This window comes from Osmerus eperlanus, chromosome 7 (assembly GCF_963692335.1).
Source record: "Osmerus eperlanus chromosome 7, fOsmEpe2.1, whole genome shotgun sequence".
Taxonomy (NCBI): Eukaryota; Metazoa; Chordata; class Actinopteri; order Osmeriformes; family Osmeridae; genus Osmerus; species Osmerus eperlanus.
In genome coordinates, this window is record NC_085024.1 from 12740733 (window position 1) to 12755317 (window position 14585).

At 49.5% G+C, this 14585-nt stretch overlaps 1 protein-coding gene across 1 annotated transcript in view; it reads left to right on the top strand.

Annotated features, from left to right (window-relative positions):
- si:dkey-22o22.2 (neural-cadherin) overlaps positions 1-14585 on the top strand; it is a 107623-nt gene that overhangs the window by 82202 nt on the left and 10836 nt on the right. The window contains exons 14-21 of the mRNA XM_062464950.1: positions 329-456; positions 641-827; positions 1879-2022; positions 7055-7338; positions 8845-9474; positions 9716-10712; positions 11305-11398; positions 14164-14348. Coding sequence (XP_062320934.1) covers positions 329-456; positions 641-827; positions 1879-2022; positions 7055-7338; positions 8845-9474; positions 9716-10712; positions 11305-11398; positions 14164-14348 — 2649 coding nt within the window. The remainder of the gene's footprint in view (positions 1-328; positions 457-640; positions 828-1878; positions 2023-7054; positions 7339-8844; positions 9475-9715; positions 10713-11304; positions 11399-14163; positions 14349-14585) is intronic.

Genomic DNA, 14585 nt, shown 5'->3' on the forward strand with positions numbered 1-14585 from the left:
GCCTTTTGAAAATCGGTAATCAACCAGTGACAGAGAACTCTAGCGGCTAGCACTGAAACTTGATTAAGCATGACTCATCCACCCCCAATAAATCTCTCTTAGGGGAATCACAAGAACATTCCAAGAAAACAGAACAGAACTTTTAATTATTTGACTTTTGGATAGTTGTTTTTTTGTTGTTTTGGTTTAGAAACTTTTCAGTGTTGTTATGTTGGGAGTTCCTGAGGGACACTGAAAGCTCCGGAACACAAGTTGCCGTCACCATACACTTGCGGGGATAGAGCTAAACTCTGTTTCAGATTCTTTACCGGCTTCTCCTATTCCACAGACGTGAACGACAACGTTCCCTTCTTCCTGTCCTCCACCTACGAGGCCACCGTGCCAGAGGGGGCTGAGATCGGCACCTCTGTGGCCCAGGTCTCAGCCACGGACCTGGACTCTGGACTCCACGGATTGGTGAGGATAAATCCAATGGATCTGTAACTACATCTCCCATAAGGCCCCTTCATGGGCAGCTGTCATCGAGTCACAACACGTTTTTTTGGGGGGGTCTTACTTAATTTCTAGGTCACTTCTCAGACATTAGCAATGACTTAACTCGGAAGTACTTCCTTCTCTCCTTCCCCCTGTGGCGGTCCAGATCAACTATGTGATACTGAAGGATGAGAGTGGAGACTCCCAGTACTTCAGTATCAACTCCCACACCAGGGTCATCCACACGCGGACCTCCTTTGACCGCGAACAGAAAGGCTCCTATCTCATCGAGGTCCAGTCGCAAGACAGCTCTGAGTCAGCCAGACCTGGACAGCAGGGTCAGCCTAACACAGGTGGGTTTCACACACCACACACACACACACACACACCATGCACTGATCACTTTGGCCCCCATTACGAAACCAGTCAATAGCACAGTACTTGTTCCCTAGCTGGGCAGTGATAACAGGAACACTCTCTCTTTCCAACAGATAGACACAAACACGTACACACAAATACACACACACATACCAGCTGGCGTTGTCCCTGTTGTGAGTGCATCCAGATGAACTTCATTCATTAAGATGTCGTTAGCCATGTGCTAATGGAACAGGCTAATGGCTAATCTGGGTTTTGGGTCAATAATGACCTGCACATGGAGGTACAACAAAAAAACGATGATTTCACAATCATCCCACGACCACAAGCCGCCAAGGTCTCCAAAGACAAGTCAATACAGCACTCTCTATTTATTTGCTTTTTTATTTGTGAAACCAAGATAGTATGTGCCTGTGTGTGTGTAAGTGTGTGTGCTTATGTGTGTGTGTGTGTGTTTGTCTTGTGGACGAGCTGGTTCACTGTTGTTGTTTTGCCATCAAGGTTAGTTAGTACTTAGTAGGCTAATATCCCCTGCCTCTATGTCAGGTTGACATTAGCATTGTCTATAGGCCATTATTTTGTGTTACTTAGTGACTTCAGCGAATGGAACACAGTAATATCCTACTTGCCCCTAAACTCGGTCCTCAGTGATTTCATTGGCAAATGATAATGATTTTTTTATTACAGTTGTGTCCGAACATCTATAAACTCAACAGGTGTTATTAAAACAGAGATTCAAACAGAAACTTCACTATGCTCAGTTTAGGGTTAATTGCAAGTCAGACGTTTCTACACATTTTACAATTTGTTATATTCATATTTAATACTATTAGTACAAATGTTCATTTATAAAAATTATTGTAGAGTTTAAGCCAGCTTTCTCCATACATCACAAACAGCCTACAAAGTGTGTTGTACTTTAGTAGGTTAATGGCAGGCACGTTGAACATGATCTTTTACGTGGACAGAGCAAGAGTGTACCGTAGAGCTTCTTGAATGAAAGTCTCCTCTCATTGGTCTTCACAGACACGGCCTACGTCCGCGTCTTCGTGACTGACGTCAACGACAACGCTCCAGCTTTTGCACAGTCGGTGTACGAGGTCAGCGTCGAAGAGGACAAGGAAGTGGGCTTTGTCCTCATCACCGTGACAGCCAATGACGAGGACGAAGGTAAGCGCGATCTTCTTTGTCACAGGACCGCGTTTGCTGAAAATCAATATGGAGCGAAAGTATCGTCGTCGTGGACACGTTTGTCACGTTTGTCCCTTTCGGCTCAAAAGTCATTTTGGATGTGAAACATCCATGGGCACAATAACGGAGGTGGGCTGGCACAACAGTGGGCATGACACTGCCAGTCCTAGTCATAACTTCAAAGCCGTCCTGGTGCTGGACATGATATATTCTCCTCTACATAGGAGGAGCAGCTGTACCCATCGGTAAACACTTTTGAGCCCTTTAGCTGCCGTGTAGCATGGTGTCCTGAAACTGAAGTGAGAAATCGAGGGGTTGTCTTGTATAGTTCTCACCTGCTCATGTACTCCGCCTGACGGATCCTCTCACTGACTCTTCCCACCATGCTAAGTCCCCTGTGCCTCCCTCAGCACTCATGACTCCTCTTGAATATCGAGTCGAATTTCCTGTCAGAGTTTTGACAGTCTCCTCAGAGATGTAGAGAGGCGCAGGAGATAAATTTAGGTAAAGAAGATTTCTCTCCATCCGTCCAACCTCTTTCCTCCAGTCTCTCTCTCTGTCACTCGAACGTTTTCCTGTTTTTTTTACTTCATTTTTTTTCCCCGTCAGAGCTTGTTAGCAAATCTCAACGGTAAATGTGGGAGGTGGGGAAGCGTCCCCCTGAGGAAGTTATTTGATGTTTGTCTCTTTGTTTGTGTTTGTCCCTAGTCTCGCTCCTCGGCTGAAAACGGATAAATAGTCAAATAAATAAATAAATAAGAAAGAAACAAAAACAAGAGTGTGCTCTCTTAATGACAGCAGTAAATCCTTTGTGGGAATAGATGCTTGAGTGTAGTGTCGGTGAAAATGTCACCTTCCGTGTCGTATATAGAGTTGAAGGCTACGTTACGTTTAGCCGGTGAGCCATGATGAGATTTAGGGCCACCATTTTGGATTACAGTTTTGTTTTTGTTACTGTTTTGTATGTAATATTCTGCTGTCTCGTCTCTGGGGCTCATCCTCCTTCAGACAAAACAAGCCAGATCCCTGAGAGGCACGTGGCCCCAGTAAGAGACTGAATGTGGAATTAAGAACTGCTAAAATAGCCAACTAGTGCAAAAAAACAACAGTAATTCCTTCCCAAATGATTCTGGCTTATCCCCTCCACTTGCGCTGTCGACTTTATCCCGGATCTGCCTTGGTTTCAACAATGGTTCTTTCTGCCAATTAGGAGGAACATCTCTCTCGCTATGAGACCAGGTATGAGTGGTATTAAATGCGATGGCCATTTTGGCTTAACCTTGACCCCTCCCCCCTCTCCCCCCTCTCCCACCGCCCTCTCCCCCCCCCCTCTCCCCCCGCCCTCTCCCCCCCCCCCCCCCCAACGCAGGTGCCCGGGGGTGGGGAGATGATCTGTATTAGCGGGTGAGATTAGCTGCAAAACATGACACAATCCTTTTAAGCATTAGCCTTGCTGACATGGCAGGTCTGGCTTGCCAGGCAGCAGACAGGGAGGGGGAGCGGGGAAGGGGAGGGGGGGGGAAGGAGGGAGTCTCTAACGGCTCTCCTGTTGGCATGGCGGGAGCTGGTTGAAGGCTACTGTCTCGTGCTCGCTGGTGGTGGTTGTGTTTGAACTCGCCGGTGGCCTCCCCCTAACCCGTTCCCGTTCTCCGTTCCCGTTCTCCGTCCCCGTTCTCCTTCTCTCCTACCCCTCCGCCTTCCTTCGTGACCGCTACATCCCGCCGTGCTTCCTTCCCTGTCTCTCCCTGTTCCCTTCCTGTCAGCCGACCGCCCTCTCTTTGTCATCTCGGTTTCGGTTCAGCCACAATGTGGAACGAGTCTGTCCAGCGGTCCTCATCATCGAAGGTGACAATGTTAGATGGGAGCATGTTGCACCACTGAAACCTCGGGTGACTACGCACACGGCTTAGCCCAACAGCCCAGGGAAAGTCACCTCAATGTTCACTGTTCAGTTGAAGCTTGGCCTGCCTCACTCATGTGTCCATCCTTCCCCTCGTCACACGCAGGTGAGACATTTTCAAACACGTTCACACACGCACACACACACGTACATGCATTAACACCCACATAGGCATACATATGCACCCATACACAAACACACGCACACATAGAGAACTCCAGGTGTTTGTGTGTGTGTTTGTGTGTGTGTGTGTTTGTGTCCCGTAACAGGATTAGTTTGCTTGACCTGTAGTTTAAATCTCGACAGAAGTTCACCTTCCATCACCACCTGTCAGCGTCAACAAAGTGCAGCTGGAACGCAGATGAGTCACATTTCCGAGCGTAACACCTGGGTTAAAGCAGGCTGTTGACAAGGAGACAGAGAGCGTGCGCGATTTGTAAGCGGGAGAGGTCTCGGTCATGACCGGGGAAGTCACGGGTTGCTCTTGATTTGAAGTCTTCGTGCCCTACGGCAGTGCCACAGGCCCCACACTGGAGGGAAGCACCATCCACCAAGCAACAGGAAAAAACAGTGACAGTGACACACAGAGAAGGGTGAAACGTCGAACCAAATGATATCTGTTTTAATTTGACAGAATGTCAAATTGAGGATCATTTGAATGGAGAAGTGGGCGTAACTGTCTGTCAAGACTTATTTTTTTAAAATATTCTTTACATTGATAATATTTTTTTTTTCTTCTTCATTTTCATATCAAAATGAATTTCAATGGCCAATGATATTTTGCAGCAAATTCACCTATATCCAACAAGTTACTCCTCGTACTCTGTAAAGAAGACCAAATGATGTCGTCATCCTCTTCTTTGTCATCAATAGTTTTCGGTTCCACTGCTTGGTTAATGGCGTTCTCCACACCCCACCGCAACCTACATACGCTCTCGATGCGGCTGTATAACATAAGAAAGCCCTTCCATCAATTTGATGCCGATACTCTCTTCCAGAAACCTCTCCTGTGTGTTTCATATCAAAGCACATCAAGAGGCCCCTTTTTCCATGAAATCCCAATATTTTCCCATTACGCTTCCAAATGGAACTTGGGGGAATTGAGATAATTAGGGAACAGATCCCAGGGGAGGGAGCAGACAGGGAATTCTTCACGGCTCCTCGTTAAACGTTCCCCTCGAAGCAGATTAGACTCAGCGTGTTTTGTCACAGACATCCTTAAAGGATCCCCTTTCATCCCCCCCCCCCCCCCGAGTGGAAAATGTGCTGAATCAGGAACTTTTGGATGTACTTTGTAAAGATCATAAAGGTTTGCAGATTTTATGTTTCTGCTGAGGGTTGAATTCAAGCAATTGGAGTAGAGTTTAGTCCAATATTTGTCTAGAAACAGGTATTGTGTCGTCTGGATTAGTGATAAAGAGATTGGGTGGATGAAAGAGGGGATAGGAGGGGGTCGCATTGCAAAAGAACATGGTAGACTTTCTTCCATGAGGTCAGATCCAGGATCAGTTTATATGCCTACTACTAAGCCTTACTGATAGAGGGGGCGACATTGGCGAAACTGACAGTGGGTCAGTGTCTAGGGACAACCTTATCTTTTTCTACGAGGGGCGCCACGGATTAAGTGACCTTAATCTGAGGTACCTTGCTCACAGTGGAGGGAAGGGGTGCAAACAAATCATCGCTCCCTTACCTCCATGCCCCATCCCCCCCTCAGCCCCACCCCCCCACCCTTCATTTCAGCATCCAGTGTTACTTTAAACTTTAAGTATGGGGGTGGGGAACTGGGGCAACCATATTGCCAGACCAATCATTAGGGAGGTCCGCCGCAGGCGAAAACCACTGGAGCTGCTCCCCTTCCACTCGATGGACACACACATTCACACACACACCACTACACGCACACACACACACACTCAGAGCAGTGTCACAGCAGATCGTGCTCAGAGGCTTTGACGCACTGGCACACTTAAGCCCCCTCCACACCACACACACACACACTCTCCCGGTAGAAGCATGACATGTCGTAATGAAGGCCCAACAGGTCTCACACAGATGGTGTTTGTCTCCTAAAATCTCCTACGTGCTGGTAAACAGAGCCGCGGCCAGGCCCTCCAGTGGGCCTTACAAACACTCACTGTGTGTGTGTGTGTGTGTGTGTGTGTGTGTGTGTGTGTGTGTGTGTGTGTGTGTGTGTGTGTGTGTGTGCGTGCGTGTTCATGGCTTTGTGTGCATCCAAGGTATTTTAGTAGGATCATAAGGGGAATAACATAAGGGAAAAGACAGTATTTGAGTGAATGCCGTTTTTTTCAACCAAGAATCTATGCCCAAATCCTCCATCTCTATCTAGAAGGCATAAGATCGTACATTTCTCCCCATGTCACCCGGTGCTAGTCCCTGGCTCTCGCGGCCCTTATGTCGCCTCCTGAAGGCTCTGCGAAGGTCAAACACTGTAACCTCAGATCTCCAAGCAGATCCCCAACAGTGGAGACGGACAATCACTTTGAACCAATCTCCTTATTCTCATTCATCCAAGAGGGAGGGCCTTCACTTTGCCGTCCCAACGCTCTCCTCTCGCCCGCTCGTGGTCTGGAATCGGATTTGTGGAGACAAGGGGAGACAAGAGGAAAGGGGAGGAGAGTTGTCAAATGAATAGCAATTGGTTTTCCGATGCACTTCCTAGAGCCAATGCCACATGTCTGTGCATTGTATGGCCACGCATGTGTTTGGGCATGTGTTGCTGTATTTGTGTGTGTGTGTGTGTGTGTGTGTGTGTGTGTGTGTGTACCACACACACAGGGTGCCAGGTGGGGAGTGTTGGAGGAGCGATGGTGCCAGAGAGAGTGATGAGGGTCTGGAAGGAGAGCTGGGCTGGCTCCTGTCTGTGTCTAATGAGCTCCACTGTGAGGGAATAGGTTGTTTTCCTCCCAAATATTTGATAGCCGGCCACCACTGGGGCGATTCAGGGAGGATTATATGGGGATACACGTGTGTGTGTATTTTTGGCCTGGTGGGCGGTTTTTCTTCGTGTAAAGGAATCCACCCAACCTACTGCATTTCATAACCAGATCGCTTTCACTCCTGACCACCCTCCCCTTTGCCCATTCTCAGGTGCCAATGCCAAGCTGCGCTACCAGATCACGTCAGGCAACACCATGGGCACCTTTGACGTGGAGCCCGAGGTGGGCACAATCTTCGTGGCCCAGCCCCTGGACTACGAGATGGAGCAGCGCTACGAGCTGAGGCTGGTGGCGTCCGACGGCAAGTGGGAGAACGAGACCATGGTGGTCGTCCAGGTGGTCAACCACAACGACGAGGCGCCAGTGTTCGGCCAGACGGAATACCACGCCCCCGTCACAGAGGAGCTGACCGAACTGCCCGTCTTTGTGCTAGAGGTCAGACGCCATGGAAACAAAGAGATTTTTGGGGGTCTTTGACGTCAGTGTCAATGGTTCATGCCCTGGTAACACCTGAGGTTGTTGTTGTTTTTGGTTCAGAGAGCTTGCAGTGTCAAATCCATATGATGGTTCACCTGAATAGCTTGTGAAAATACCACTTAAGTAATGTAATACAATTTTGTTTGCATGGAGATAAAAACTTGCCTTTGGCATAATCTCACAAAGAACCCATTGTAAGATAGTAATACATTACACGTGTAAGACATTTTGTTCCACTATACACATCCATGTGATACTCATCTAGGTTGTTGTTATCTGATATGTGAGAAATTACCCACGTTTAAAAAGAAAAGGTCATTTGAAGTCACTTTTCTTCTTAGGCTTCCAGGGAACTTAACCGCCTTCCGTCACACCTATTTCCAATGATTCACAGTAATATGTGCATGTCGCCAAGGTAAATCGGATTAAATGAGAGGCCCGTTCAAGAAAGACATGGAGGTAATCCAGGAGAGAGAGGCATGTGTCAGCGAGCCTTCGACCTAGAAGCGCTTCCTCGGCGAGAGAAATTGATTTGATGTGCGCTTGGTTCCCCTCTAATGCACTAAATATTTTCCCTGCTTGTGGCAGCCACCCCCTGCCCAAAGTGGGTTTCACCCTGTATGTTAATACAATCCCTTAGATAGCAAAAAGGAGAGGAAATTCAATTTCAAACGAATATTTCGACATACCTGTGCTGCGCAGACTGCAGAGCGTCGCCTGGTCTCGATATTGTCTTCCTCCCCGCATTGTCAGGAAATAGAGAAAAAGAGTGAGAGGGAAAGAAAAAAAAACACTTCAAAGGCTTCTGTAAACAAACCCTCCGGTGATGGAAGAGGAGAGGAGGAGAGAAAGTGCGCTTCCTCATTTCATCGGCGTCTATTAACTTTTAATTGCGCAGTGCGTTCTGGTGACAGATGTGGGGGAATGTGTCAGAGTCTGCCTCTATTCTTTCACTCTGAGCGATAGTGAGAAGTCAAGTTAATTATCTGAATTGGATAAAAGAAGAAAAAATTGATTCTTTCTTTGCAGCATATACTGTATGTAGGCTATGGCAATCAATGATGCTTTCATGTCCTACATAAACTTGACAATATCTGACAGAATAAGCAGAACTTCTAGGCTCAGGGAAAGTGAATGAACCAGTGTTGTACTACAAAGGTTTTATTGACTCCAAACAAATGTTTTGATACAAATATCTACTCTGGAAGAAGAAACAAAATTGCGCCTGAAAGGACTGATAAAGTTGTTTCAAATATGTAGAAAAGAAAGCCTAGCTACATATTTTTGAAATACTTACTTTCTAGTATTAGCCTAGGCCTACATTTGGGAGCAGTGGATGCGTGCACCTAGAGGGTTTTAACATATTTAAGAATATATGAGCCCTTACATTTTCTACGGTGAGGTCTAAAGTTGGGCTGTTAGCATGCTAATGCTATGCCCTCTCTTGTTGCTTCCTGTTTGTAGGTCTCTGCCACAGACCCAGACCAGGAGGCAGACCAGAGTGCCTTGCGCTTCTCTCTCCACGGCCAGGGCGCCGGGAGCGAGTTCACCATCGACGAGCGGACGGGCCGCATCTACGCCCAGCGGCGTCTGGACCGCGAGGAGCGCTCCGCCTGGCGTTTCCTGGTCCTGGCCACGGACGAGGGCGGAGCCGGCCTCACGGGTTTCGCCGACGTCCTGTTGGAGGTCCGCGACGTCAACGACAACGCGCCGTTTTTCGCCTGCGCGGCGCTGGACGCCACGGGCTGCTTCGTGGGCCACGTGCCCGAGAACTCCCCCGCGGACACGTCCGTGATGGAGATGAGGGCCACGGACCTGGACGACCCCAAGGCCGACAAGAACGCCGTGCTGACCTACCGCATCGTCCAAAACGTCCGCAACGAGATCAACCTCAACCTGTTCTCCATCAACCCTTCGACCGGAACCATCTACACGGTTCTGCGGTCGCTGGACCGTGAGGTTGAAGACAGGTATCTAGTCGTGGTGGAGGCCAGAGATGGTGGGGGTCTTACCGGAACGGGGACGGCGACAATCCTTGTTTCGGACGTGAACGACCACCCGCCCGTCTTCACCCAGAGGGTCTATACTGCTCAGGTGGGCCGAAACACACGCCCGTGGAAGGTCACATTGATACACGTGTCTTAGGTTTTTCCATTATGTTTAGCTCATCTCATTCCCTGTACATTTCTATCAACCACAAATGCTTATTTGCTTTTCATTCCTATATACTTTGAATATTATTATTGATGCATCGAAGACGGCGTTTATATTTACGAATGACAAGGATTCCTTTACCTGTACGGGTGTTCAGAAGTGTCTGTTTTTGCGTCGCCAGGTGGCTGAAGAGCTGAAGGTGAACAGTGAGGTGCTGGCTGTCTCGGCTACGGACGGAGACCAGGGTGAAAACGCCGTGGTCACCTTCAGTATCGTCGGCGGCGACGAGGACAGAAAGTTCCTCGTCGAGACAGACAAGGTGAACCGGCGCGGAGTGATAAGGCTGAAGAAAGAGCTCGACTTTGAGAAGCCCCACGAGCGGACCTTCAACCTGACGGTGAAGGCGGAGGATGCCGACTTCTTCAGCCTGGCCTACTGTCTTGTCCAGGTGGAGGATTCCAACGACCATGCGCCCGTCTTCCTCCCGCAGTTCTATGAAGCGCCGGCCATGTCTGAGGACGTGCCGGTGGGCACCATTGTGGCTCAAGTCTCCGCTGCCGATCTGGACTCGGGTCAAAATGGCCGCTTTTCATACAGCATTGCAAAGGAGTCTGATCCATACAGCCAGTTCCTGGTGGACCAGTCTGGGTGGGTGGTAGTGGCCGATTCTCTGGACCGGGAAAAGGTGTCGCAACACAGACTCATGGTTCTGGCCACGGACACGGGTAGCCTGCCTCTTACCGGTACCGCCATCGTCATGGTTACTGTGTTGGACATCAACGACAACGGGCCCGAGTTTGAGGTTCCGTATAAGCCTATTGTTTGGGAGAACATGGCGGCACCTCAAGCTGTGCAAATAAACGAAACGTCCACGCTTCTCTACGCAGCCGACAGGGACTCCTCCTCCAACGGCGGCCCGTTCTCCATCCGCCTCCTCATGCTGACCTCGGACGCCACCAACTTCAACCTGACCGACCTGCGCAACGGCAGCGCAGCGTTGACCGCCCTCAGGACGTTCGACCGCGAACGCCAGAAAGAGTACCGCCTCCCGATCCTTATGATTGACAGCGGCTCCCCTCCAATGAGCTCCACCAGCACGCTGACAGTCGTTATTGGCGACAGGAATGACCACCCTCACTCACCGGGCCACACTGACTTCATTGTTTACCGTTATCAGGGTAAGTTACCCCGAAGCCTTGGTTACGCTGTTGAGACGTGTCTTGTCACAGATGAACGCTCCACTCGGCAACCCACATCACTTATTTAGTATTTTCTGCCATCTGTCAGCGGGTTTTAATATGCTGGGAAAACTGAGGTTTTCAGTCATGTATTTTTAGTGTATCCTCTCAAGGGGGTTTTCCAGATCAAAGTACATTAACCCTCTAATAGGAATTCATCATGTATCGCAAAAATACGCCATGAAGCAAACAATTTACTTAAGCTCTAAGTCCCAGGATTGATAGGTACAAACAGGAGCCATTTTTAAAAAGCACGTCGATTTCACATCTAAAAGGATTACTGTGCTCTATTTAGCCGTTTGGGCCGCTAGCATGCTAATGTGTGCCTAGCCCCCCGCTGCGTCTTAAAACCGTGTCCACATGCACCCATGAGGCATCACTCTCCTCCTTTTCCCTCTGATAGAGAAGTGTCTCCTCCTTTCCCTACTTCCTCCCACTTGTATTCTCTCTCTCATGGGCTGAGAGATTTAGGAGTTCAGTGGAGAGCTGGAGGGTGATCCCAGTGCTAATACCCTGTCTCTTTTCCCCCTAGGTGTTCTCCCGACGACGCTGCTTGGACAGGTTCAATCCCCTGACCTTGATGACTGGAGCGAGAAGGTTTACCGCTTCGAAGGGAAACCTCCAAGGTACTTTCATCTCCTGGGCTGAAGTTGGAATAAAGCACTAAGACCTGAGAGCGAGCGAGAAAGAGAGGTTTTGTGAAGTGTCTGTGTACAGGTGGAGAGAAAATGACAGTGAAGACAGAAAGAATGGGCCTTGAAAGATTGAAAGGAGTGAGAGACAGGCTTTGCAAGGATGGAAAAACAATGATGGGAGACTGAAATGGACAGGTGAAGACAGAGAGAAGGAATAAAAGGCAGAGAGAAGGACAGTTTGAGAGCAAAAGGAGAGCTTGAGAGAGAGAGAGAGAGAGAGAGAGAGAGAGAGAGAGAGAGAGAGAGAGAGAGAGAGAGAGAGAGAGAGAGAGAGAGAGAGAGAGAGAAAGAGAGAGAGAGAGAGAGAGAGAGAGAGAGAGAGAGAGAGAGAGAGCGTACCAGATTGAAATAGATTGGAAGGCAGGGAGAGAGAGGTAGAGAGAGATAGGTAGGGAAATAATGCTTGTCAGGAACACCATTATTAATACTTCATACAGAATTGTATTGAAAATTCCCAGTGAAGCGAGGCGCGCCGTTTGCGGTTTTTGGTTTGATGGGGCGAGGCGTTGGGCACACTCTGAAAAGAAGCTGATTACGCTGCCGGCACCTCTCGCTCTAATGAGACACCTGTAATAGGCCAACAGGAAGCAGGCACACGGTGAAGATGACAAGAAACGACAAAGGAAGAAAAAAGGGAAAATGGGAGAGTGAGAGTTTTATACCCCCCCCCCCCCCCCCCCCCCACTGCACAAAGTCAGCAGATATCTATTTGGGCTGAGAGTATGGATCACCTCATTATTTCATCCCCTCCCCACGCCCCCCTCACAGATGATGATTTGAAACCTATTTGTTTTCTGTCATCGAAGTGCCTGGCTTGCATGTTTGTCGCAGCAAGGCTGGGCAAACGCAAATCATTAATGTTTTACATGAATACAGTGTCCTGGAGACTGTGTATGTGTGTGTGTGTGGGGGGGGGGGGATATAAGGGGATATAAGGCGACTTTTGTCCTTGCCCCCCAATAACGGCCATCGTTTGATTGAGCTGCATGTAGCCGACTTGAAGGTCCAGTGCGGACCGTGAAGGTCAGTGGTGGTGCAGATCCCGGGTTCAACGGGGTCAGGTGGCGAGGGCTGTTGTGGAATGGGTTGACATACGGCCAGGGGGCTCGTCTGCTGGACACAGCAGCTGATGCTGGGAGAGCACAGAGGCACTACAGCCATGTCGGTGTCCTTAAAACAGATGGGAAGCTGGAGATGGAGGGATGGTGAGAGATGGATGAGAGAGATGGAGAGGGGATATGGAGAGGGATGGAGAGAGGGATGGAGAGAGGGATGGGTGAGAGAGATGGACAGAGGGATGGAGAGAGGGATGGAGAGAGGGATGGAGAGAGGGATGGGTGAGAGAGATGGAGAGAGGGATGGGTGAGAGAGATGGAGAGAGGGATGGAGAGAGGGATGGGTGAGAGAGATGGAGAGGGATGGAGAGAGGGATGGTGAGAGGGATGGGTGAGAGATGGAGAGAGGGATGGAGAGAGGGATGGGTGAGAGAGATGGAGAGAGGGATGGGTGAGAGAGATGGAGAGGGATGGAGAGAGGGATGGTGAGAGGGATGGGTGAGAGAGATGGAGAGAGGGATGGAGAGAGGGATGGAGAGAGGGATGGTCACAGAGACACAGGGAGAGAAATGGAAAAGGGACGGACAGGGATAGAGAGAGGAGGGGAAAGAGTAATGGCTCTCAGCTGCCGCAGTCACCCTTCTGTTGTCATGATTGGAGGCCCTGATAAGGAACAGAGTGGACAGGGGCCAGCAGATAGTGAACTGATGGATTGAATGAGAGGGTAAGTAGACTAGATAAGTTGTAAGGTGTTCCAAGGACAAAGAGTGGCCAAGGACACAAGGTGAGGAAAAGGAAGGAGTGAAGTCAACAAGGACACAAGGGTAGGTATGGAGGGTTTGTGAAGTAAACAATGATCTGTAAGGAAGGGAGGATTTTTTTGGGGATATGAATTGGAAGTTGTCTAATTGTAGTACTACTACAGACCGCTGATGCATTCACCAGTATTGTACGGTCTGAATATTGTATAGTCTAAATAGACAATAAAATGAAACAGTGAGCTGGACAGTGAGAAGGGAAAGTGTTCGGGAGTGAAAGGAACTGTAATGGAGTTTAGGGAGGGGGATGTGCGAAGTGTTCAACTGAACTGAAAGGGCTGGAAGGCGTCGGTTTCGGGAGTGGGCTTTAATGGATTGAAGAGCGATCGAAGGAGGACCGGAGACAAAGTAACAGGGTTTAGAAGGGCGGGGAGATGTTGAGGATGGGGCTGGTGTTGATAGACAGAGCGGAGGGTTGGGGAGACTTACATTGACACTGATAGTGAGGCAGCCATCAATATTGCATGTGGATGTGTCCTCAGATAGCTCAGCTTTACCAGCTTGGGAGGGTGAGAATGGGCTGTGGACGGACGCCAGCACGGCGGGGCGACTCGGCGACAGGCCGTCACCGCCTTCCTCCTCTCTTTCTCTTACGTTCCCTCGCTCCCGCCCCATGCTTTTCTCTTCTTTCGTTTATTCCTCATCTTGCTCACTGTCTTTATGGTTTAAGCCTTAACGCTGACTGGACTCCCCACACTCTCTCTCTCTCTCTCTCTCTCTCTGTCTCTCCGGCTCTCTGGCTCATCTCTTTCTCACTCTCCGTCTCTGTCTTTTTCCCTCCCTCTATCACTCTCCCTCTCCCTCTGTCCCCCCCCCTCCCCAGGTTGTTCAGTCTGAACCAGCACTCGGGCCAGCTGAGCATCAGAGATGGGGCCCCGCGGGGCTCCTATAGCCTGCAGGTACGAGTGTCCGACAAGACGTGGCCGGACGTCACCTCCACTGCAGAAGTCCTGGTCCTGGAGCTGGACCAACAGGCCGTCCTCAACGCTGGATCTCTTCGTCTCTCCAGTACGCAGTCTTTTTTCTTTTGACATCTTTTAACACGTCTGATGTTTTCACTTCCCGGTCTTTTTCGCTGACCCCCCTCCCTCGCCCCGGGGAGCCAGAGCTGTCATTTGGTTTCCGCGGTAACAGGATCCAATGTGTGATGTCATCCCTCAAGGCAGATTCTCTGTCTGAGAGAACGTTCCCTGAGGTCCAACACGGGGGCCTCTTAGCTTTACAAGTGCAAACCCCTCGCACTTG